Source organism: Ambystoma mexicanum, chromosome 9 (genome assembly GCF_040938575.1).
Source record: "Ambystoma mexicanum isolate Mex_15411 chromosome 9, UKY_AmexF1_1, whole genome shotgun sequence".
NCBI classification, from domain to species: domain Eukaryota; kingdom Metazoa; phylum Chordata; class Amphibia; order Caudata; family Ambystomatidae; genus Ambystoma; species Ambystoma mexicanum.
Genome location: NC_090931.1, coordinates 1,444,835,402 through 1,444,860,465, shown reverse-complemented (window position 1 = coordinate 1,444,860,465; position 25,064 = coordinate 1,444,835,402). Strand labels below are relative to the sequence as shown.

Sequence of the window (25,064 nt, the reverse complement as noted above, 5' to 3'; positions counted from 1 at the left end):
TGAACGAGGAGGGGGAAGAGGAAAAGGGCCAGGAGTACAGACGAGGTTCCAAGCTCGAACAACTTAGTGGTAAACATCTCAAATTGCATATTGAGCCAACAAGAAGAGCGAGTACTACAGAAGGGTTTGAAATTCGTACCCACATTTGGCACCAATCTGTTTAATACTAAAGTTGAACTCCACAAACTAACAAGAAAATTGAAGTTAAAAGTATTCTTTGCAGAAATGGAACACAAGTCTTCCAACAAAGAAGCAACAGAATTAGTCGAGATAAACCAAAAAGCACCTTTACACCGCCCATTAGTGTACCTGCCATAGATATCTTTGAAAGAATGGTTATCTCTGATCTAAAGAAAATCAAATATGGAGGTCCCAAAAACCTAAACGGAAGCGAAATGGCCATAATACGCAATCTTTACTCTGACGACAATCACTATTAGACCAGCAGATAAAGGTGGTGCATTGATGATCCAAAACACTTATGACTATGAACAGGAATGCAGGCGACAATTGGATGGCCACACAGTTTATGCAAAGATCGAACAAGATCCCACCAACAACATTTGAGAGAACTTAGAGATTCTCTTAACTAAAGCGGAAGAAGAAGGGATGATTACAAGAAAGACCAAAGCATTCCTACCGACACAGAAACCTACCACTCCACATTTTTATCTTCTACCAAAAATACTTAAAGGGCTAACAAACCCACCGGAAAGACCAATCGTAGCTGCCACAGGAGGTATTCTACAGCCAGTTGGAACCTACATTGATTATTTTTTTAACCCCATCATACAGAAAACAGAAACTTATGTGAAAGACAGTACACATTTTCTCAACATACTCGAGATCTAACTGGGAATGACATTCTTTTTACAATAGACATGACAAGTCTTTATACCAGCATCCCTCATGATTTGGGGCAAGAAGCAGTGGAGTGGCTTCTTTTGCGTGAAGATAATATAGGAGCAGTCAAATAATTCATAATGTCCTTGTTGATGTTTATTTCAACTAACTCGTACTTTAAATATAAGAATGAGTACTACATACAAACGTCAGGCACAGCCATGGGTGCAATGATGGCACCGTCTTACGCAAATTCCTTTATGTACCAATTTGAAACGTCACATATTCTACAGAATACACAGTGGAAAGATGAAATAAAATTATGGATACGATACATTAACGACATTTTCTGAATATGGCAAGACAAGAGAGAATCGTTGGATGAATTTCTTCAGTACATCAACAGCATAGAGCATCAAATACAATTCACATTCGAGATGGGGAATCCTGGGATTCATTATCTGGATATTCAAGTTAATGTACATAATGAACAAATAACATCATTATTCACTAAACCAACAGACAGAAACAATTTACTACATCGGATGAGTTTTCATCCACAAAATACACTACGGAACCTGCCCTATGGACAAATGCTACGTCTGAAAAGGATCATTAGTGATCGAAGTGAATTCGAACAAGAGTTAATCAGATTGAGCAAGAAACTTGAAGATCGAGGATACCATGAGGAAGACATACTAACAGCAACAGAGAAGGTAGCAACAAAAACAAGGGCTAGCACCCTTATGCCAAAAAACAAACCAGCATCACCATCACTTGTATATGTATCAAGATTCTCAACACAGAACATGCAAATTAAGAGATGCATAAATAAACATTGGCAAATACTCACGAAAGATGAGAGAACCAAAGCTCTTTTTTTCTGCTTCCCCAACACTCGCGTACCAGAGATCAAACAACCTGAGAGACTTACTTGTTAACACACGAGAAGACAAACCCAGAAAAAGCACCTTGACGAAAAGAACTGGTACTTACCCGTGCCTAAACTGCGGAAATTGTAATAGCATTATAAAAGGAGGAACAGTGGTACATCCCTACACAGGAGAACAGATCGCATTAAAATGTCATACAACCTGCAACACAGAAAATTGCGTATATTGTATACGTTGCGCTTGTGGTATTTACTATGTTGGCGAAACAGGACGGAAACTATGTATACGCATTAATGAACATAAATCATGTATACGCAATAAAAACACCAACTCAGCAGTGGCAAAACACTTCAACGAGAAAAAGCACAACATTTCACAACTTAGATTCCAAGTACTAGAACTAATCAATAACACCTCCAGAGATACTAAAAAGAAGACACAGCAGAGAGAAGCATACTGGATTGATCGACTAGAAGTGTTATCACCGCGAGGAATCAACGATGAATTTGACCTCAACTGTTTTCTTTAATTACTTTGTAATTTGCCCAGTATCACTTAACTGCATTATGTATGGTCACTTCTAAACAAACGAATCGCTGCATGTATTGTACCATAGATCCACATATTTAGATAGACTTGTATTTCACCAAGTTAATCACGGACCGTATGCGCGCTCCGTATTTCAGCATTTACATTTACATCAAAAGTGACAGTAATTGAACTGCTCCGCCGTTCATTATTTTCCTTTATTTAACATAATATATTGCTGATAGAAACAACACCTGTGAGCATTACTAGCTTACATCACACAAACACCGGTATATACACAGGCACAGACCAGTCATTCAACATCACAACTTTATTATACACACCGTAACACACACTTATCATATATATTCCTTGCAACCCATCACACAGATTGAATTAGCATACATACAATTTACATTAATAACTTGCCCTTAAGGCATTAGACATCCATTAGTCAAGTTTAATAAGCAGATTACAGAGACAGATCGCAGTAGTTAACATTAGGGACACTAGACTTGCCCACACCAACATGGCCGGCATGTCCGACTGCGAGTGGCCATCTTAGATATATACGTTGCCTAAACAACGTTTCACTTTTCTGTAACATCCGAGACAGCAAGAAGCTCGGAATGAGACACAAGATAGGATTAGATTAACCGATACCAAAGTTCTCAAGGTAAGCATAAGGACACAATAAGTAGCAACGTAAAAAGAGCGGCAGTGCTCTCTATCATGATGAACACGCATAAGCACGCATTCATTGTATTTTATTTTACTTTTCACAGCGTTATGAACGCAATTGACAACGTTGACCAGCGCTGACAGCGACTGGAATATAGAAGTACTTGCAGGTTAGTGCTCGCACACGTTAAAAGGAAGTGCAGATAGGAATGAAATTTGGTGAGAGCCGTTAACACATAGATGAACTATCAGCATAAATTGGTGCAGTTCTGACTATGAAAAGTGTATAATTAACCGTGAGATTATGGAGAAGTGGCAGCATACAGTCTCTAATGCTGCTGTAACACGTGAATCATGTTTGATCATTGCTTTATGAGTGCACATAGAATAAGTTAAATGTGGATCTGGGAATAACTAACAAACTTTAACACAAGTCACTAATAACGACATATGTTTTTTTCTCTCACTCTTTATTTGTAAATCGTTGTCGTCACCTGTGGGTACCCTGTCTTTTCAAATGTTTTTAACACGTTTATTGTAACATGAATTTGCAATTTTTGATTCTTTTTGATTTTGGAAGTATAACTAAAATAATCCTGTGTTGATGTACCCGGCTCTGAAGAAGGAAATTAGTATTTCCAAAATGCATTAGCCTTAGGGTTTATCGTTTGCCTACAAAACAGCAAATTAGAAATTCGTGATTTTTAACCAATGACAAGCATTTATCAATTCACAATTTTGTGGATTAAAGAACATCACTTAAATATTATTTGAATTGAGTTTTATTCATCATTATACATTTTTTGACAAAGTAAAATACAAAATATTTAACCATTCATAGTAATTACAGGTGTGCGGCCCACACCGATGGCTAATCAGCCTAGGTCCTTTTTTCTTCAGTCCTTTACGAGAGCCCAGCACGGAGGCACTATTTAGTGGGCTGCACCCTATCAAGCAACTATAAACTAATAAGAACATTGCACAAAGCAATTTTTCAAAATCACAAAGTACATAGCTGTGCACCCTCTCTCTTGCTCCATTTTCAGTAACTACCTGGATTAAAGCCTTCTTGAGTGATGGATCCTCCAGTCTACACTAGGGCTGAAGCAGCCAACCCCATCCCTGTCTTGTATGGAGTCCCACAAGGTTCCTGCCTCTCGCCTATGCTGTACAATATCTACACCAAACCCCTCTTCGACCACCTGGACAGTCTAAACAAACCATACACAAATGTTGCGGATGATACGCAAGTTCTCCTGAAACTCACCGGCAACCATGAATTGGACTCTGCAAATATCATTCAGATCTTTAGCATCATTCAGGCTTGAATGGCTAACCACCATCTTTGCCTGAATGATAACAAAACAGAGCTCCTCATTATAGGGACCCCACACCGCCTCAAACACCTTGACCCTGCTTTTATTTCCTTCTGTATTGACGGAAATAACACCCATGTTTTGACGCATGTGAAAACGTTGGGAGTTATCTTGACTCCGAACTAAACATGCACAAACATGACAAGGCTGTTGCCTCCTCTGCAGCCTACTCGCCAAACTTCGAAACCTCACCAGAAAATTGCACACTCCCAACAACAGCCTCACACTGGCCATGGCCATTATTGGCAGCAAATGAGACTATTGCAATGCCATCCTTGTAGGTACCTCCACCAAAAGCATAAACAAACTACAGATTGTCCAAAATAATGCCCTCAGGGCAGTCTGGGGCTTGAAACACTTCGTCCATATCTCGCTAGTAAGACACAAAGCACACTGGTTCCCAATTAAGGCATCCATGGAGTTCAAAATCCTCTCTATCACTCATTGCTGTCTCCACAATACTGCCCCCTTTTACCTCGCCCATCGCATTGCTATACTCCTCTTCCACCTCTCCAATCACCCCGAGATATACCAGAAAAAGAGCTGGAGGTACCAGCTTCCCTGTCATCGCCCCCACTCTCTGGAATACTCTTCTCCCTGCACCCAAGATGAACACTCCTATCTGATCTTCCGGTACAAAAGTTCAACAAATATGCCTGGATACTATCACTAGGCACTGCTTACAATGAAGATTTGCCTCCTTGCCTCAAATTCTGTCTCCTTTTTGCTACAATGTCTGCATCTATAACTGACTGCTCTGTGACTTACTCTCCTGACCATGACCACATTGTAACCCTACTGTCACAATGCATTTACAGTGATGTAATCACCACTAGCTCCGTGATACCTCCGGTTTTGGGTGCTATCAACAAATAAAATAAATAAAATGAAATAAATATTACTGTAGCTCCTTCGTGGGCTACTGCTCTGCTGGTACCACTGATACGGAAATATCAGTGGAACTTTGTGGGTGGAAACAGGGGATAGAATTTCATGTGTGCGTTGTTTCCTAATTTTTGTTGCCAAAATCTGTTCTTCCTATTTTTTGTGGGGCGTTTTAGGGAGTGGGTAGGCATCATGAATAAGACACAGGCAACCAATTCAATGTTCAAAACAAACTGATTTATTAAAGTAAATTTCAGGATGGTAGAAGGCCTAACTTGCACTTTGCTAAGGTGGGATTTCCCTACCTGAAGGAAACTAAGGTACGTCCAAGAGTTCAACTTCAGAATCTGTCTGTGTTCAAAACCTATCCCTGCCAATGTGTAGGGACGTCAATAATAAAAGAAATAGCATTCAACATAACGTTCTGAGCTTCTTCCAGCTCTTATCCTCCTCTTCAGCTCCCCTTCCCGAAGTTCAGAACAATTCCCCAAAAGTCTTATGATTGCCTCTCTCCAGTTCAAGGCAATATGTTTACACACAATCCTCTGGGCTCTCTTCCCCAAGTTTCAAGCAACACAGTTAAAAAGGAACAGGTCTTGAGGATTTGGTCTCAGGTCAATATTAGTAGTTCCTCGAGTCTCGGGGTCCCTTCCCCAAGACGTTAACTCAGCCAAATTGTTCCTTGGCTTGTTTAACAATGTTCTTGGTTCTCACAATGTAGGACTCACTGGTCTAGGCGCAATTGTCAGACCACATGGTCTGCCCATCACAGGTCATGAAACCAGGATTCCTGGACTCTGTAGTTCACACAGGCTCTTCTTGGCAGGCTCCTGTGTACACACTCTTTCCAAGTGGAAACAAACTCCAGAAGTCCAGCAAAGCTGCTGGGGGACTCACTAGGTGAGGGAAATTAGTCATCAATGAGAATTCTCCCTAACAGCGGACGTAGAGAGCGATGGTGGAGCTGACGAGGAGCGGCGGCCCGAGCGCCCCTGCCGACACTCCCGTGGCAACCGATGCCTCCGCCGCAAGACAATTCAGGAGCAATCTTGCTGGCTTTACAGACCCTGTGCACAGAGATAAGGACAAGGTTGCCCTTACCTCCAGCCTGGACCGCCACAGAGTCCACCAAACAAGCAGATTCAAGTCCATCCTCATCCAACCTTCACCTCCATCCCCTACGCTGAGGGATGAGACGGAGACGGCGATGACGGGGACGGGCGACGGTGACGATGACGGAATGGATCTCCTGTCGCCTCCTGCCCGAGCATCCCCTTCCGAAGAAATTGGCTCCTTCCACACCATCATTGCCAGGGCCTCGGAGCTCTTCCAGCTGTGCTCCGAGGAGCAGAAGAAAGAGGGATTTCGTTACCAATGACAGGAAGCCAAGAGGAAAACCATACTCTCAGTCCTGCTGTTGGACGACATATGGGACAAAGGGCTGTCACTTCTGAAGAAACCCGTCCACGGCCCCTGCGAAGAGAGACCGGTACGAGAAGTAGTACCGGGTCCCGGACTCCGCTCCTATGTGCCTCAGGGCGCATCCGACCCCGGATTCAGTGGTCTCTGTGGCAGCCAAGAAGAAAGCAGCAGGGGCGACGGCGTCATCTTCCACTTCCCCGCCGGACGGTGAGGGGAAGAAGCTAGATGCCATGGGACGTCGGGTCATCTCGTCGGCAGCGACGCCCATCAAGGCGGCCAACGCCATTGCGATCTAGGCCGGCTACGATCGGGAGCTGTGGTTCAAGATCGCTCCTATAGTGGACTTCCTCCTGGACGACAAGAGGGTGGAAGCCCCTGAAATCCTGCAAGAGGGCGAGGTGGCTTCGGATCACGGTAGCCATGGATATCGCCGATTCTGGATTTCGTCAGATGGGCAACGGCATCTGCCTTCGCCGGCGCGGTTGGCTCAGTGCCACCGATTTCAGCCAGGACGTGCAGACCAGGGTACTGGACATGCCCTTAGACGGAAACAACCTATTCGGCAAGGCTGTGGACGAGTCCCTGCAGGCCATCAAGGCGGACACCGAGACGTCCTGTGCATTGGGCACTCCATCAATGATGGCCGTCCTTTCGGACCTCCGGAGGCAAATCTGAAGGTGCCTCCAAAGGATTCGGCAGCAGTTCCTCATCGTACCACCAAGTGGCCTGCTCCTCGTCGCAGGAAGTCTACAGAGGCAGCAGCAAGGCCGGTGGCTATCGTCGCGTCGCCAAGGAGCCCAGGGTGGCAAGGCCTCAGTGGAACAGGACTGAACCGGCCGTGATGTCGGGCCCCCACCTGAGCACCCCGTGGGAGGCCGGCTGGGGAACTTCGTTGGTGTGTGGGAGTCCATCTCCACCGACTGTTGGGTTCTGGATGCCGTGGCCCACGGGCACACTCTGGAGTTCCAAAGGAAGTGCCCCTGTTTCCCACCTGTGGCCAGGAAATGAAACCACGTTCCACAGATGCTTCTAGAGGTACGAGCCATGCTGAGAAAGGGCACGATGGAACTCGTCCCAAAGAGGTTCTGGGGCTCTGGAGTATACTCGCTGTACTTCCTCGTCCGAAAGAAGACCGGCGGCCCATCCTAGACCTTCGCCGCCTAGACAAGTACATCAAATCCCAGAAGTTCTGGATGGTTACCCTTCAGCACGTGCTGGGACAGCTGGAGGAAGCTGACTTCTGTCGTCGCTGGACTTGGAGGATGCCTACTTCCACACCCCCATACACAAAGGACATCGAATGTTCCTATGATTCGTGGTCCAAGGGCGGCATTACCATTTCAAGGCCCTGCCCTTTGGGTTGAAGTCGGCACCAAGGATTTTTACCAAATGCCTGGCACTGGTGGCGGCGTGGCGGTGTCTGCAGGGGATATACCGCTACCTGGACGATTGGCTCATCCGAGCAAAGTCAAGAGAAATCGCCGTCGACCACACAGCGAAGACCGTCCACCTGCTCATGGAAGTGTGATTCTCTATCAACTTTGCGAAGTACCACTTGGTACCGTCGCAGGACGCCCTGTTCCTCGGAGCCAGACTCAAAACATTGCCGCGGTTGGCTTCACCATCGGAGGAGAGGATGAAGGCCATCCTGGGCAAGGTACAACGGCTGTTGACCATTGAAGTATCCAGGATGAGATCCATCAAGTCCCTGCTCGGCATGATGTCATTGTGCATCTATCTCGTGCGTCTGTGCAGGTTGTGGATGCGGCCACTGCAGGAGTTCCTTGACGCCCGTTGGATGCAAGTGGTGGGAAGCTTCGAAGACAAGATCTCCCTCAACGAGACTTTCCGTCAAGCAATCCGGTGGTGGAGCACCCGCACGCCTCTTGTGAACGGTATACCCTCTTACCGTGGGCATGGACTTCCAGACCCCAGCGCATCAGGAAACGGTGACGACGGACGCCTCCCTGGAGGGATGGGGAGCGCACACCGGAGATCTCCATGCAAGAGGCCTTTGGCTCCCAGAGGAGAGGTCCCTGCACATCAACGTCGTGTTCTGGGCCCTCTGGTCTTTCCTTACGTCCCTCAAGGACAAAGTGGTACGGGTCTTCACCGACAACACCACCACAATGTTCTACATCTGGAAGCAGGGGGGCACCAGATCCCCAGCCCTATCCAAGGAAGCGCAGTATCTTGGCACTGGGCTGTCACCCAGGGGATGGTCCTGGTACTTTTTCATCTGGCAGGAGTAAAAAACACTGTCGCCGACTCACTCAGCAAGGAGCTGCGCTCTTGCCACGAGTGGGAGCTTCAGCAGGATCAAGTGGATCTCCTACTCCGATGGTGGGGCAATCCCGAGATCGATCTGTTCTCGACGGCGACACACACCAAGGCGGGGCTGGCACATGCCTCCATCAAAACCCATCTGGCCGCTATCTCCCGCTACACCAGAACTCTGGGGCGTACGTCGCTGTGGTCTCATCGCCTGGTGAAGGAGTTCATGTAAGGACTGTTCCACTTGTTCCCGCCGGTGAAGGCTCCGGCCCCGGTGTGGGAGTTCAATGTGGTGCTGACCAGGCTCATGGGTCCGCCATTCGAGTCCTTGCATTTGGCACCGCTGAAGTTCCTATCATGGAAGACAGCGTTTCTTGTGGCCATCACCTCCGCACGACGAGTGGGAGAGATTCAGGCCCTCTCCTGTAAGCCTCCATGCCTGACATTCCACAAGACAAGGGTAGTGCTGAGGACACACCCCTCCTTCATGCCCAAGGTGCCGTCGGACTTCCATCTCAACGAGCCCTTGGTGTTACCTGTTTTCTTCCCATCGCCTTCATCGCCGGCTGAGAGGACTTGGTACTTGCTGAATGTGGCTAGAGCGCTGAAGTTCTACGTGGACCACACTAAGAGTTTTCCGAAGACATCACAGCTGTTTGTGAACTTTGGCCCTGTGAACCAAGGGAAAGCCCTCTCAAAGGCTTCCATTTCCAGATGGCTCTCCGGCTGCATCATGCACTGTCACCGGCTGGCAAACCGACTGTTGTCCTGCTGTCCTAGATCCCATTCCACCAGAGCGATCGCTGCTACTACGGCGTTCCTGTCTGGTGTGCCCCTGCTGGACATCTGCAGGGCTGCTGCGTGGAGGTCGACACACACCTTCATGAAATTCTACTGGGTCGACCGGGATTTCAGGGAGGAGTCCAGAGTCGGCCAGGCAATGCTGCGCAACCTGTTTGCTTGAAGGTGAGCCTGTTGAGGAGGTAAGAGATGCTTAATGTTGAGTTTTTGAAATGCTTAATGTTGAGCCTTGCCACCTCCCGTGGTTGTGCATGTGTGTACTGCTATGTATTGTATTCATGAGCATGTGAATCCATGCCAGACCTCATGCTGGAGAAGGAACAAGTTACTTACCTGTAACTGTTGTTCTTCAGCATGGGTCTGGCATGGATTCACATGCGAAGCCTCCCGCCTACCCCTCTGCGGCTCTTCTGTTGGTCCTACTGCCACTTTACGTGCTACCAAATCTGAAGATGGCTGCCAGAGGAGGGGCTTAGTTAAAGGGTAGTCATTGGCTGGCCGCAGTATGACCCAGAGACCAGTGATTGGTTACTAGTAGAAAGACAGTTCAGAAACGAAACTGAAACTGATTTTTTCTTTACCGAGGGTTCCCAGCCTGACGACAGGGAATATTCATGAGCATGTGAATCCATGCCAGACCCATGCTGGAGAACAACAGTTATAGGTAAGTAACTTGTTCCTTCCACTTCATACTTTTCCTGATGCTTTTAAGGGGATAGTATCCCTGGTCACGTCCCAGGTCAGTGGGACAGGGATAACACCCCATAATTACTTCTGGGATATAGGGTTCTCCCTGAAAGGGAAATGTGGAATACCGCATCTCACCTGAGAACATCTTGTTCCCAATCCCTAAGGACCCTCCACCCATGTGATCCTCCCTCGCTTCTCCACCATCAGGGTCTGGATCCAAGAGCGATGGCCCTTCCCTGGCCACCTGAGAAGAGGTCCCAAGGGGATTATATGTGAGGACACCCTCAGGTTTCTCACAGGAGTAAAAGTTAATGTTGCTGCCCTTATCTGCAGGGCTGGTTCTGTGAATAGTCGGTCATGATTCCCCCATGGGACCCTTCTCATGTGACCAGGGAAAGGCGGACATTTTCTGATCCTGACTTTGGGGATGGTGTTCTACAGGAGGATCACATGGGGGGAGCAGCTTAGGAGGAATGGGAAAACCCATTGTTCAACTTCCCCCATGACCCCAACCTTCTAATGGCTCATTGCAAAATAGAAGTTGGAAAAACTGTTTGCATTAGGGGCTTCAAGTCCCATAATCCCATAAGTACTGGGACGAGGAAGAAGGCATAAGGGGAACAAATCTGCAAAGTGCAGCTTGTTAATGAGAATGACCCACCCCTGAGGGATACTAGCGGGTTTAGAAGGCCTCATCAAGTGCAGGCCATTAGAGAGCAGAAGGAGCAGAGCAGTGGACGTGGGTTGAAGAGTTGTGTACTCTACTTTGCAGCAGAGACTGGGGGAGGGAGAAGACGCCAGGACCATTATTGAGCAGCGCACACTCGACGCAAGTACTGATTACCTACTAATTAAGTACTGCTTGGCCACCACAGTGCTCTGCTGCCCTTCTGTGATTGTGACTTTGCTGCGCTGTGCCCTGCTGTGCTGCGGTGCTGTTGCGGGCTGTGGACCCTTTAAGAAGGTGAACACACTACGAGCGGATTCTGTGGACTTTGCCATTTTCTGATTGAGAAGCAAGCAGTAGCCAGTTCTGAGAGGGTCTTTGCCTCCAGAAGCCTTAGTTGCTGAGGTCGCACAGCAGAAGCGTGAGAGAGGGAAGCTTGCCCTCTGAGAAGATCTGTAGCTTTCCTCTCCACCAGGCTGTCTACAGTGGCAGGTGAGCACTGGAGAGCCTCCGGAGCAAATGAAACTATGTGTACAAATGGCATGGGTGACGGCAGACTGAAATCAGCAGATTGGCAGATTGCCAGGAGCCGCTGAACCAAAGTACCTGTGAGCAGCGAAGGAATCGGACACACATGCTTTACCCAGTGAGTTTACCAGTTTATAGTGACACCAAAGTGCTCCAAGACCACTTGCATGCTCGATACAGGTGTTTTCAGATTAGAAAACACTTGCGTGTGTGTGAAAGTAATACCGAAGGCAATTTTGACTATCGAACTATCAGAAACCAGAGAAAACACTGTGCAAAACCAAATTACAGAGTCTTTAAGCATGTACGTTTATTTAGAACCCAACAATAAAATGGGGTTATACTGCTAGAACCTAATTTAAACAACTATTACCCAAGCCAAAAGAAAGTAAAAGCATGACAATCTAAAATTAGCCGATATTGCCAAAGTCAGGCGGGGACTAATGAAAGTTTCAAAGGTTGTAAAACCTATTGCCCATATTTGAAGAAGCACCTAACAAAAGCTGGTATAAACTCATGTTTCCTAAGTCAAGGAAGAAGCAGAAGAAACCCATATATTTTTCAGTGTTTGGTTAATAATGCAGAGGGGAAAGAGTGGCAAGAAGGCTGACTTTCTGAAAAAAGGTTGTTCAGAAGGAGATGAGCATAACTTGCAGAGGTTCTGGAAAGTACAAGAGGGTACTAAAGAGCACCAATGTGAATCTTGCCTTCCCTGAAGAATTGCTTAAAAGCTGATGTTGTAAAGTAATGAACACTACAAAGTTATGGTAAGCTGATCTTAACCACAGAGGCACTTGTTTGTAAATTACTGTTCGGGCAGGGTAGTATACCTGAGCAGTGAACTTTAAAGGCATGGCATAGGAGCAAATCAGATAGAAGTTGATGACGTGCTGTGAAGTGCTGATGGCAAATTATCCTGACAAACTTTCATTGCTGAAGCAAGAACTGTATAAAACTGCTACAGAAGTGTTACATTGCTTCAGAAATAATAGATTGTTGAAAAAAAGCATCCTGACGAAGACAATTTATGTTGGTACTGGAGGACTAAGGAAATATTCTTTGTGTGAAGAAGATTACTTTGAGTCTTACTATTACAATAGGAAGTCCTTTTTGTTGAACCACTTGGAGTATTGGAACTTTTGTTGTCAAGTTGGAGTCACAATGAACTGTGTTAGAACTTAGTTACAAACCAGGATTTCCTCGTTTTTTTTTTTTTTCTAACTGTGGAACAGAATCTTGTTTGAATCTGGGGAAGAGAAATTCACCAGATCATAAGTTGAGACTGGTATCATATTGTGAACTTTACTGTTATATTTTTGTTGAATTTGAACTGTCATGCATTACCTTATTGTGTTACTTTATGTATAAGTGTGAGGGGACAGAGATCCTGGGTTAGAGTCTTTCCTTTAGTTTATTTTAGGCAGGGAAATCCTCGTCAGGGTAGGGATAGTGAGGCGTTTATCCTACCTTTTGAGTTAATAAAATGGCATCTTTTGAAAAACCTTCATAAAGTTGTCCGCCTCACATTTCTGACCCCTCACAGTTCAGAGTAAGTGCTGTCCCTACACTGTTCTCAGTGCAATGTGGCATGGATGGTAAGCAGTGGCACAGGAATTCTGAACATTATACTTTGTGGTGCAGCAATCCTGATGCATTTATTCTCCTGACACAAACGTCGTGAGAGCCATGTTCACCAGAACCCTGAATTATTTAATTCTAGTGGCACAGCTCTATTGTTATGACTTCTAGCACACTCCTTTTCATTGCCATTATTTCATCTGGCAAATAATGTATTGTGGCTACATTTTTTGCTGCCAGCCGCAGGAGCTGTCTTTGTTCTTTTTAGCACATTTTGAGAGGTTCTTTTTTTCCCCAGTGTAATACAACTTGTTCATCTTGAAGTCTAAGCTTGATTTGGGAGGTCTCCTATAAAGCCATTGATTTGAGGAAATGGTTATGTTGCATCTTTTATACTGATATGTAAAGAAATGCAGTGGTTGGGGAGGAGGACATTCCCTCCCACGCTATCTTCAAAGATGACTGCTCACTAATTATGCATGCTCACAAAGTGGTCACCTGCACACATCAAAACAATTATAGCATTTAGCGGAACAAAACTAGAGGGAGCATTGATATGTTATGTATAACGCGCTTAACATATCCCCAGAGGTTTCTAAATGCGGACCCGGGGATCAAACCTGTGTTGCTCCGTGTCATCTTGCTTCCAAGGCGAGCATGTTGCCTCTGAACTATCCTCCCGAGACAGTTGGACACTCATACCGCACTGAGGGATCGGGGGTGAGAATTCGGTTCTTTTCTACGCTTGCCCCCACTAGAGAACGCAGTAAACGCCCCACCGCCCATTTCCCATTGAATACCCTGCTGCAGTCTCCGTTCACCAGTAGAAGTTTCCAAGTTCTGTTGGAGCTCCACTGGGTGGAAGGTGCATTATTCCAGCAGGGCTCCCCAGTAAATGGGTGTTTATAAATACCCAGCTTCCTCATTCAAGGAAAGATCGAAGTCCTTTTCAGCGTTATAATGCCCTTTAACTGTGAGCACCGAGAGTTTAACCAAATGTGCCAAAAATCCCAAGTGCCCCAGGGACTCTGAGCAGACCTATTGGGCTGTGCTTTAAATGGGCAGGTGGGATGCTCTCCATGAAACTGAAAAAAACTGCCCATGACAGAATAGCACGAATGTCAGAGTGTGTTGCTGAACATACTCCATATACCTGTGCAGACGGCCCTGGGGAGCGTGTTTCTGATGGAGACTGAATCACGTGCAGGCATGATGGGTAGGTGGGGGGTCTGCACAGTGCTTTACTTCTCTGTGCTGTGAAGGCCTTGTGATTCCTGCGTTTAGATTTGCAGTAGAAGGCACATGTCTGTCTGTGCTTTGCACACTACTGGAATGTATGTGGATTTTGGGAATAATGATCTTTGTGTTTACCTGTTATAATGTTTGTGTGTGTTGGTATGCAGCATCATGCCATTGTCATTACATATACACATGAATTTTATAAACATATTTATCGAGCGTGAGGGATAAGGGGTGCCCAACTTGGGTGGTTTTCTCCAGTATCGAGTTCCTAATGTAGTTTCTTTATGCACCCAAGGATTCCCAGAGGTCTCAGGATTAGGTGCGCTATATAAATGTATAAATAAATAAGGGTGACCCTTGAAAATCCTATACAATGCTGCATTTTCCAGTCTTGAGGCATAGTCTCTTTTGGGTAACATCCATGGGCTAAGCACAAATAGTGCCTAGAGAGATCGCATTCCCTTCTGTGCTCCTGTATCCGGGGTCTGCAACCTTTGGCTTGCCAGGTGTTTTGGACTAGAGCTCCAATCAGCCCTGGCCAGCATAGCCAATGGCGAGGGATCATGGGATTCTTAGTCCAAAACATCTGGAGAGCTGCAGATTGCAGACCCCATGTCCTAAACCAAAGATGGTCCATAAGGGAGATATGAGCCCAGAGTTCATCAGCTGCAGCTCTGAAAGGAAACCTCCTTTCCCGCCTCTGTTGGTTTCCTGCCTTGTTGCTCTTAATCTTTTCTGTCTGTGTGCTTGCTGCCTTTCCTTGGCATTTCTTTTCTTCTATCCTGCCTGCTTTCTTCCTTGCCTGCCTGTCTCCTTCCCCTATGCTGCCTGCTTTCTTCCTTGCATGCCTGCCCTTCTCCTTCCCATTTTTTCTGGCCGTTCTTTCTTCTATCCTGCCTGCTTTCTTACTTGCCCGCCTGTATCCTTCTCCTTTTTTTCTGACCTTCCTTTCTTCTATCTTGCCTGCGTTCTTCCTTGCCTGCCCTTCTCCTTCGCCTTTTTTTGGCCTTCCTTTCTTCTATCCTGCCTGCCCTTCTCCTTCCCATTTTTTTCTGGCTTTCATTTCTTACTATCCTGCCTGCTTTCTTCCTTGCTTGCCCGTATCCTTCCCCCTTTTTGCTGGCCTTTCTTCTATCCTGCCTGCTTTCTTCCTTGCTTGCCTGTCCACTGCCCCCTTTTTTTCGGCCTTTCTTTCTTCAATCCTGCCTGCTTTCTTCCTTGCCTGCCTGTCTCGTTCCCCTTTTTTTCTGGCCTCCCTTTCTTCTATCCTGCCTGCTTTCTTCCTTGCCTGCCTGCCCTTCTCTTTCCCCTTTTTCTGGCCTTCCTTTCTTACTACCCTGCCTGCTTTCTTCCTTGCCTGCCTGTCTCGTTCCCCTTTTTTTCTGGCCTCCATTTCTTCTATCCTGCCTGCTTTCTTCCTTGCCTGCCTGCCCTTTTCCTCTCGTGCTCGTCTCCTTCACCGTTTTCTGTCAGTTTCCGTTCTTTCCTACCTGTGTTCTTTGTTCCTTTCCTGCTTGTTTGCTATCTTCATTTCGGCCTGCTTTCTGCCTTTCGCTTTCCTCCGATCTTGCTTGATTTCTTAATTTCCTTCCTATTTTTCAGGACTGGTTTCTTTTTTCCTCCCTATCTGTATTCTCACTTTCTCTCCTATCCACTTCTTTTCCTGTCAGCTTCATTCACTGCCGGTTTCCTTTCTATCTTTAAAGCCATTTTCTTTTTTCCTTTTTCTGCCATTTTCTTTTTTCCTTTTCTGCCATTTTCTTTTTTCTTTTTCTGCCATTTTCTTTTATTTTCTTAGTGTTCCTTTCCAGGACTTTTTCCTTCTCATCCCTGTCCCTTTTATGTTTCTTTCTCCCACTATCTCCACTAATCACCCACGCTTTAAAAGTCAACCCGCTATTCAGAGTATGTATGTGTCCTTCTAAACGGATCCAACAAAACCATTCCCTCCGATTTAGCGAAAAGTTGGCGTTCAGACTCGGAGGCTACAATTTATAATCCCAGTTCCTCTCCGTGATAAAATTGTTTCCTTAGTTTCCCTGTGCGCTTAGAAACGAAGGTTCCGGGCCTCGGGAATTGGGCACTAATACAAACTTGGACATGCCCGTTCCGTTTGAATTCTCGGGCCACGGCGAATTTATTAGAGACCGTGGCCCTCTACGTACCGTTGTGATTTTTCCTTTAAAATGACCCTTAAACACGGTCCCCCGTTTGTTTGGGAGTTTCCCTTTTCTGTCCTTGAAAGTTTCAGCGCCCTGGACAGAGGCGCCTGTGGTGTGGAGCTTTTCAGCACCCTGGACAGAGGTGCTTGTGGTGTTGAGCGTGTCAGCACCCTGGACAGAGGCGCCTGTGGTGTTGAGCGTTTCAGCACCCTGGACAGAGGCGCCTGTGGTGTTGGCCGTTTCAGCACCCTGGACAGAGGCGCCTGTGGTGTTGGCCGTTTCAGCACCCTGGACGCAGGCGTCTGTGATGAGCGTTTGAGCACCCTGGGCAGAGGCGTCTGTGGTGTTGAGCGCTAAGATGCAATTGCTTTTTATTCTTTTTTTCCCTTACATGGTTGTGGGCTGATCTGATACACAGGCTGAGAACACGTTGGTGTGTCTCTGTCTTTCGATTTACGGAAGCCGAGAAGGGCTCGCTTCTCAGCATTTCTCTTCATTGGCCACAGGCTGTTTCCAGCTTCCCACTTTCTGTTCTTTGTTCACACGTTGCTGGTGATGTGGGACTGACTCTCGTTTATGGGGTACTTACCATTAGCCCCACGTTTCCTGTGGAATGCGGGGTCATCCCCAATGACTGTGGCCTCCAGGGAAGCTCGAAAACATTAGAAAACCTGTAAGCTGTGAGCCAGGTTCGCTGGCATCGATGTAAATCACCGGGGGGTTCCTTGGCCGGGTTGCTCCTCATCAGCCTGTAGTGAAAGTCATTTCCATTATTGACGCTGTAAAGATTCCGAGCGGACTGGTTGCTGGTCCGGTGCAGACGGGGGGTGGGGTAGGGGGTCGGTCAGTGGTAGACTTCTCTTCGCCCTACACACGCTACCTGGGACCTTCTGGCGAACAATTGGCCCGACCATGTAACTCAGGGTGGCGGCTAAGGTGTGTTTGCAGGCTGGGGAGGGGGCGGGGGAGGGAGTGTGGGTTGGTTATCGGGGGAGGTGGGACTAGGGCACCGCTGTCTGTTGGATAGGGCAGCTGCTCTGCGCTCCAGCCAATCCTCCGTAGATTGGCATGGAGGCTGTGCCCAAGAAGGTCTGTGGGTGCTTTGTCTCGGAAGACCAGAGCTGTGCCGAGCGAGGGTGGTGCTGCCAGCATGTCTGTGGGTGCTTGCATGGGCGCTGTAGATATTCGGATGCCATCCATACAGCAGTGGCACGGCAGTGTGAGTAGGGGAAAGAGAAGTCGGTTCACCGCTGGCCTTTGCCCCATTCCCCCCGAACCAATAACCGCCCAAGGCACGCCGGCCTGCCATTGGCCACTGTCGTCTCTCCAGCCCGCTCTGCCTTGCATGCGTGCTCCAAGCAGCACCTACATTACGCAGGGACGGTCTTGGAGCCCTTTGTCGGCCGCCCGGCCATTGTGCTGTTTTCGTATGTTATGTAGGTCCTCTGCAAACCCGGTGATTCCAAGAGCAACATCACATCTTCCCTTCGCTTGTGATCTCGCGGCCTTCGGGGTCAGCAATGCCCCGCCCCCACCCCTGAGGGTGGCTGGCGTGAGGGTACACGGGGGCCCTCGTCTCTTTACATTTGTTTATACAGATCGCGAACTATTTCTGGAAAAGTTGGCTTTGAGCAGGGTCCTCGGGGTCACTGCATGTGTAACCTTACGCGTTGCCCACCCAGCTGGATGCCATGATGGTATCTCGTGCATGCACAATGCCAGGCTGCGTGTCCAGCCTGCTAAACGACCAAATTGCTAAACATTTGGCCTGGGGTCTGTGTGCAGCCACACGAGAGAAATGGCGTCAGTGAGTCCATGATAGTGCGTAGCCTGTCACGTTAATATCAGGGCTGGGCTCATATAACCACGGTGTACTAGAATCAAGTTGTTTTCAGAAAACGCAAAACAAACATACAGATAATGTCCATTAAAAATCCCTACATGTCGATTTTTCTGACACATATTCATTGTGGCTGCTGTGCTGAAACCCTCGCTGATTTCCCTATTCCGTGAGCCGCAGAGGCCGGCTCTAATCTGCACCATGGTGCGCTGCAGCCGGAGGCCCACGTTGAGGCAGGCTGCAGAGAAGCCAGGCATTGGGTGCTGTGCTTGGGCTGTTGGTGTCTGCTCCAACTGGTGACCCCCTAAAGCATCTCAGATGATGGACCGTCTCTGACCGATTCCCGCAGGAGCTGCCCATATCCAGCAGCAAGCCAACCGCATGTCACCTCTTGGTGGTCAAATCACGGTCCTTGGGGGCAGGGGAGGGGAAGGGCGTTCCCGCATTTTGGGAGAATCGTGGATGATTCCATCACTTCATTAACCTGGACCTTCAGAGTCTACCTTAGTGAACCAATCCTGGGACCCTACCAGCAATCTTCTGTTATGTGTGATATCAGGACCAGAGTGCTTTGCAACAGGAAAGGTAAGAGGTTATAACAGGTACTCCTAAGTCCCATCCATCTTTTTGTCTGTCATGGATCAAAGTGTCTCTCTGGTTAACTGAGCCCTCTGTGGCTCTTGTTCAAAGCACAGGTCGCCCTTGAAGTTTGTGGTGAGAACAGACTTCTGTCTCCCTGAAATCACATACTTTGTCCCTCTGAAAGGGGTCAGCTCTGCAGGGGTTGCCTACGGTAAATAGTGGACCCAGACATGCCATTTACTGTCCTTCATACATAGGTGTGGGAACTAGCTTCAACTTGACACATTGCATATCCAAGAGGTGTTAGTACTGCCTTCCTCTTGTCCATTCTGCAATCAAGCCTGACACAAGCCTGTTCCAATTAACTCCTATTAGTATGCGCTGCCACCAGCAGTTTAGACAATTTGATATTTTAATTAGGCTGCCCATGGCCGGAGGAACGCGTCGCCTTAACCCTTCTTGAGATGCTTTGATGTACCCGTGGCTGTTGCATTCCAGCTGAACATGACAGGGGAGGCCGGCACCTGTAGGCTGTGTCCTCCCGAAGTACACGTGACGATGCATTTGTTTTGTGGTGAGCAGGGAAAATGTGTGCGGAATGGCCTCATACATTTTCAGAGGTTGATCTCCCATCATTAATGTTCTTTTCCACCAAAAAAAGCACAGGCGAGCGCACACTCCCTGTGCGGATGGTCGCATTCCTCACAGTGATCCCACACAGGGAGGAACGGGGGGGGGGGCTGGGGCTGATGTGGCGGCATCAGCGAAGTGGGGGCAGAGGGCAGGGTATTTTACTCGGCCAATATCAATATTTGCATCTAAGTCGCTCAGAAAATTAATCATGAACACCTAGGAAAATACCCCAGTATCTTATATTGTCATCAAAGTATAAAATGTGCACCCCTGTAGAGTGCAATATTAACAAGCAATTCCACAGATCTCTGCTAAGACCCTCATGTGGGGAAGTGTCCCCTCTGAACTGAACAACCATGGTTAAAATCTCACAGCATTATAAATTAAACTATGATTGTACATGAAGTTCCCTGGATTGGGGAGCTGGATCCCAGACCCAGGGAGACATGTTTTGCCGGACAGTCATTAGAGAAAGATCCGGCCCTATATCAGCATTGATTAGTGCTGAGGTAGTGTGTTGCCTATCAAGTGAAGAGTAGTCTTGGAGGAGGGGATTTATTAATGTCCTCGGCTAGAAAGAACATCCCACAGAAACTTGACCGCTGGGATTAGAGAGTGTTGGAAGGAATCGCTCCAGATTGTGTTTCGTACCCGATTGGGCCGAGAAGTGAAGGACCCTCCCCAATCTAATAATAATAATAATAATAATAATTTGGCATTTATATAGCGCAACGAACCCTCAGGTATCTGCTTAGCTGCTTATTATTACCCACGGTGTGTGGTGCTCATTTATCGACCTCGGAAGGATGAAAGGCTGAGTTTGGCCCCGCCGGGATTCGAACCTGCGTTAGCAGGCTCTGCACGGATGTCAAAGCGAGCGCTCTACTCGCTGTGCCACTTGACCAGCTAGTAAGTAGACTTTGGTCTCTCTTAGTGTCTACCACTCATCTAGGGTAGAATGTGAAAGCTAGAAAGGTATGCAATCAAAGATGACTTAAACCTAGCTGTGCAGTTCCCCAAATTCTCTGTATTGGACCCTGTTTAATGGTAACAGCAAAGCTTCCAAGAAATTCCCTGATTTCTGCAGTTCAGGTTCAGTTGTCAGCTTTCTTGTTTGGCCCGAGCTTTGCGAACAATGTTCAAAAGTAGCAGCGGTTAAATGTAGCAATCACCCCCACTTAGATAACGGCCCACCAGCCTGGGCCGAGAGAAGCAAGGGTCAGAGTCTGTCCAGGGTGTGAATATATTTTTTTTAAACAGAAAATTGGCTCTGCATGTGTAACTGTGAGGAATTCGACCATCTGCATGGTGGGTGTGTGCTCGCCTGGGTTATTTTAAAAATTAAAATGTGTGGGTTTAATCCACATACGTTTTCCAATTCTCACTGCACGACATACATATAGACCCGTGTACTAAGGTGGTCACAGCCTACAGGCACCACCCCTACAGTCATATTTAATTGGAATATGACGGTCAAGCGTACATCAGGGCATGACAGAAGGGGGTGGGCAAAACCTTCCTCCTGCCATGGCCATCCTAATTAACTAACAAAGGCTCCATTGATCTGCCCTTTACTTTGTCAGCTGCTGGTGGCAGCTCCGCAGAGTTGATTCAAACAGGCCCACAGGAGGCCTGGCCGCAGGACTAACAAAGGACAGGAAACCCCCAACAACCTTTGATTGCACTGTGTCAAACTGAAGCCAACTCCTGCCTTTCAGTTTCAAGGGCAGTGACCTGTCATGTCTGGAACTATGTATTTACAGTAGTCGCCCATGCAAGGGGACCCCATTCAGAAGGTACGAGTATGTGGTTTGGCAGAGACCAAAAGTCTAGTCTCACCACAGCTTCAAGGGAAACCTGCCGCTTCAAGGAGAACCACAGAGACCTCAATTAACCAGAGAGACCCTTTGATCCACAAAGGAGATGGGTGGGACTTAGTATTACATGTTTTCACCCCTTTACCTTTTCTGTTGCAAAGCACTCTGGTTATGACCTCACACATAAAGGAGATTGTTGGTGGGGACCCAGAATTGGTTAATTAATGTAGGCTTAGCCTGCACCAATCACTGTGTCCCATTTGACTATAAAAGAGGTTCGAGCCCCTCTTTTGGGCAGATCATCTGAAGACTTTGCAAGCAGCAACAAGAAACTCATGTGGACCCGTTCTGAAGGTACAGTCTGCCTTACAGCTTCCACCAGTGAAGGAAGGCCAGGATTTCCAAAAAAGAAAGCACAATCCCTCCCATAAACATGTCCCAGGGAGCAGAGGAAGATACGAAATCCAGAGGATCCTCCAGCAGCTCCATAACTAGTACCCAGCCATCACACAGCGTGCCCTGCTAGGCTCTGCAAGCAAGCTTCCTAAGTGCGAAGTGCCAGAGAGTCTCTGAACCAAATCAAGGGCAAGGCCATTGCCTGCAACACACTCCTTTGCTTTGGGCCGTCCACTTTAAAGGACGACACACGGCCAGTGAAGAAGCTAGGAGGAGTGCATCGACAAGCATCAACCAGCGTCCATCTTATAGGCCCCTCCAGCTGCAACCGACTGTGCCGCTGACTGTGGTCATGCCGCATCCGCTAAAGTAGTCCGAGATGCCTCGACCAGTGCTTCAGACCCGCCAAACAGCATTGAGACAGTGATACCTGACCCTGAGCCGCAGTGTTGGCCAGCCTGCAGCCGGCCATCCAGCCTCGCTCGCTGAACTTTGTCTCCACACATTCAAGATGGCGGCACCCACGGGAAAGGCCTCGGTTGGCTGGAAAACTTGGGCGGTACACTGTGGGTTCTCGCCTGTATGTCCAGCGGCTGGGTTTTTCAGATCACCCTTCCCTGGGTTCGAAAGAAGGAGTAACACTGTGCAGACAGTGATAGAGGGCAAAGTGTGTACTGAGTGCAGAGTCGTTGGCAGATAGCGAGATGGTTGGGTGAGGGAGAGGTACCATCCAGAAAGTGGGAGGGGAGGTTTAGTATTGAGGAAGCACTGTCCGCATGGTTGAAAGTGTGAGTGAAGACGTGTGCATGCAGTAAGTTGAAGTTATATCCAAACAGAGTGGGTGAGAAGTAAGCACTGTGCAGCGAGTGGAGGAGAGACGCTCAGGGCAGAAAATGTCAGCCCCTCCTATTGCCCCACATTGGTAGCCAGTGGCTGAGATTGCCCCCAGCGGCCGCTATTCTCGGTTTCTATGGTGAGGCGGGTGGGACTTGCCATCGGGCCACGGCCTTGGCCTGTAACTTGCAGAGCAGCTAGAACATCACACATGATTTCGCCACGAGGAGAGTGGGCCTATTTGCAGAGGTCTCGATAAGACTCTCCCCCTCGTGTTAATCTTTGCATGCCACGTATTGGTCCCCTGGAGAGGCTATTGAAACTGCACCCTATATGTTACTATGAATACTACCTGTGTTATACGCCTGTAGTCTAAATATGCATCATGTATATTCTTTCATGTATTAGCCATGCTGCATTTTATGTTACACATGCCATATATCTATTCTGTATGTTTGTCTGATCCCACAGAGTGACGTGAAGTCGTGCATGGCTTGCTTGCAGGTTTTCGCCAGAGCCGGCCCATGTCAACCACGTCACTGAAAAGAAATAGAAACCATTTTTGGAACTTTCTGACGTTCTTTATTGCTTTTGTCTTTATCAGGGGACAGCAAGACCCCAGACCCTGCCTCATCCGCAGACTCTGACGGGCGGAGTCCGGGTCCGCAGACTGAGCCGGACCGTGCACCAGTGCAAAACCAGGCGCAGACCGTCGTCATCAGGGAGCCCTCACCAACCCCAGCTGTGGTGGTAAGCAGGGCTCAAGTCAAGGGTGGACAGGGTCTGTTATGATTAGATATGCCTGCAATAGAGTGGAATGTTGACATGGAAGGCAGAGCGCAGAATGTTTACCCATGAGTGAGTGTTCCAGGGTGGTCAGTTGAAAGATGTAAGCCCTGAGAGAGGATGCCAGTGGGTGTCCTACTTTCCCCATGACTTATCTGACTTAAAGAACTGTAATTAATAAGCCCAAACCAAGTAAAGAACTTACAATTATCAAGAAGTTGTCGGAGTCATTTGTAACCAGACGTAGAACTTAACAGGGTCCCCCACTTTTTTCATAAGTCCCCCCACCTTTTTCAGAGGGCCCCTTGATATGCTCATTTCTGGTGACACCACATTCAATTGGTATGTTATTGAGTCCCCCCACTTTTTTTTAATGACTTCACTCCTGGTGGTAAGTGCCTCTCACCCCACCCCCAGGAGAAGCTGGGAGCAGAGAGGGAGGGGGTACCAAAGAAAAGGCGTAGGACTAAATGGTAAGGGGAGGTCCAGAGGAAATAAAATGGTGGGGGGTGTGAAGGAACGATTGGCGTAGAGAGCGACACGAAATAAGGGGGTAAGAGGGAGAGGGGTGACCAGTGAACAGGGTAGCGAGGAAGGAGGTGGCAAGGGGAAATGTAATACAAGGTTCAGAGGGGAAAATGGGGCTAATGAACAATCAGATTAGACAGGCACGAAATAAGGGGAGCAGGCTAGTTAGGAAGACGGTGGGGGAAGAGGGCAGGGAGTGAAAGGGTAGGAAAGGAGCAATAAAGAAAGAAAGGGAGTTGCAGGAAGGTGAGGGATGGAGAGAATGCAATAAATGATGGGATAATAGAGGATCAACAGGAAAATGGGGTACTAGAAAGAAATCCACAGACGAAAGGAAAAAAGATTCCTAGCTATGGAGCAAAGGGACAAAGTGCAGTTAGGTAAGGGAGAACGGGGGTGTCGAAAGCGAGCAAAGAGAAATAAAGCTCTGGCTATGCTACACGGGCAGAGGTGGACGGATGCAGCGAGGGAGTACATAAGAGGGGCAGGGGCAGTGGCAGATTGGCCTACAAGGAACAACTCTGGAGAGTTCCCGGTGGGCCTCTGCGTCTTGTGCCTCTGCGTCTTGTGCCTCTGCGTCTTGTGCCTCTGCGTCTTGTGCCTCTGCGTCTTGTGCCTCTGCGTCTTGTGCCTCTGCGTCTTGTGCCTCTGCGTCTTGTGCCTCGGCGTCGTGGGCCCTGGCATCGTGGGCCTCTTTTGAGTGGGATGAAGTAAAGAATGTGTTGCAAAGCTTTCAGTATATGTTAATATTGGGCCACTTTCAAAAACATTTCCAGGGACACCTTTGGTTCCCAGTCCAGTGGTGTCCAACCAGCTGTGTTAAGTCGCAATACAGGCAGCGTCCAAATGCAGCATCCTGAGTCCCCAGAAGACTTCTGCACTGATCATGAGAGGAGCAGGGCGGTGTTTGCGACTGGCGCATTAGAAACCACAAATCCATCTATATGTAACCTTTTGCCAGTCCTTTTTTATTGAAGTGGTAGGAGAGGTGGGGGCAAAGAGGTTTAGTAGAAGGGAGTGCCGTGAAATCGTCCTGCAAAGCAGTGCTACAGAAGTCAAATAACTCTTAAACGTTTAG

The 25,064-nt window shown here is 47.8% G+C and overlaps 1 protein-coding gene across 1 annotated transcript in view; it reads left to right on the top strand.

Annotated features, from left to right (window-relative positions):
• NHEJ1 (non-homologous end joining factor 1) overlaps positions 1–25,064 on the top strand; it is a 1,209,243-nt gene that overhangs the window by 1,069,102 nt on the left and 115,077 nt on the right. The window contains exon 7 of the mRNA XM_069616866.1: positions 23,277–23,422. Coding sequence (XP_069472967.1) covers positions 23,277–23,422 — 146 coding nt within the window. The remainder of the gene's footprint in view (positions 1–23,276; positions 23,423–25,064) is intronic.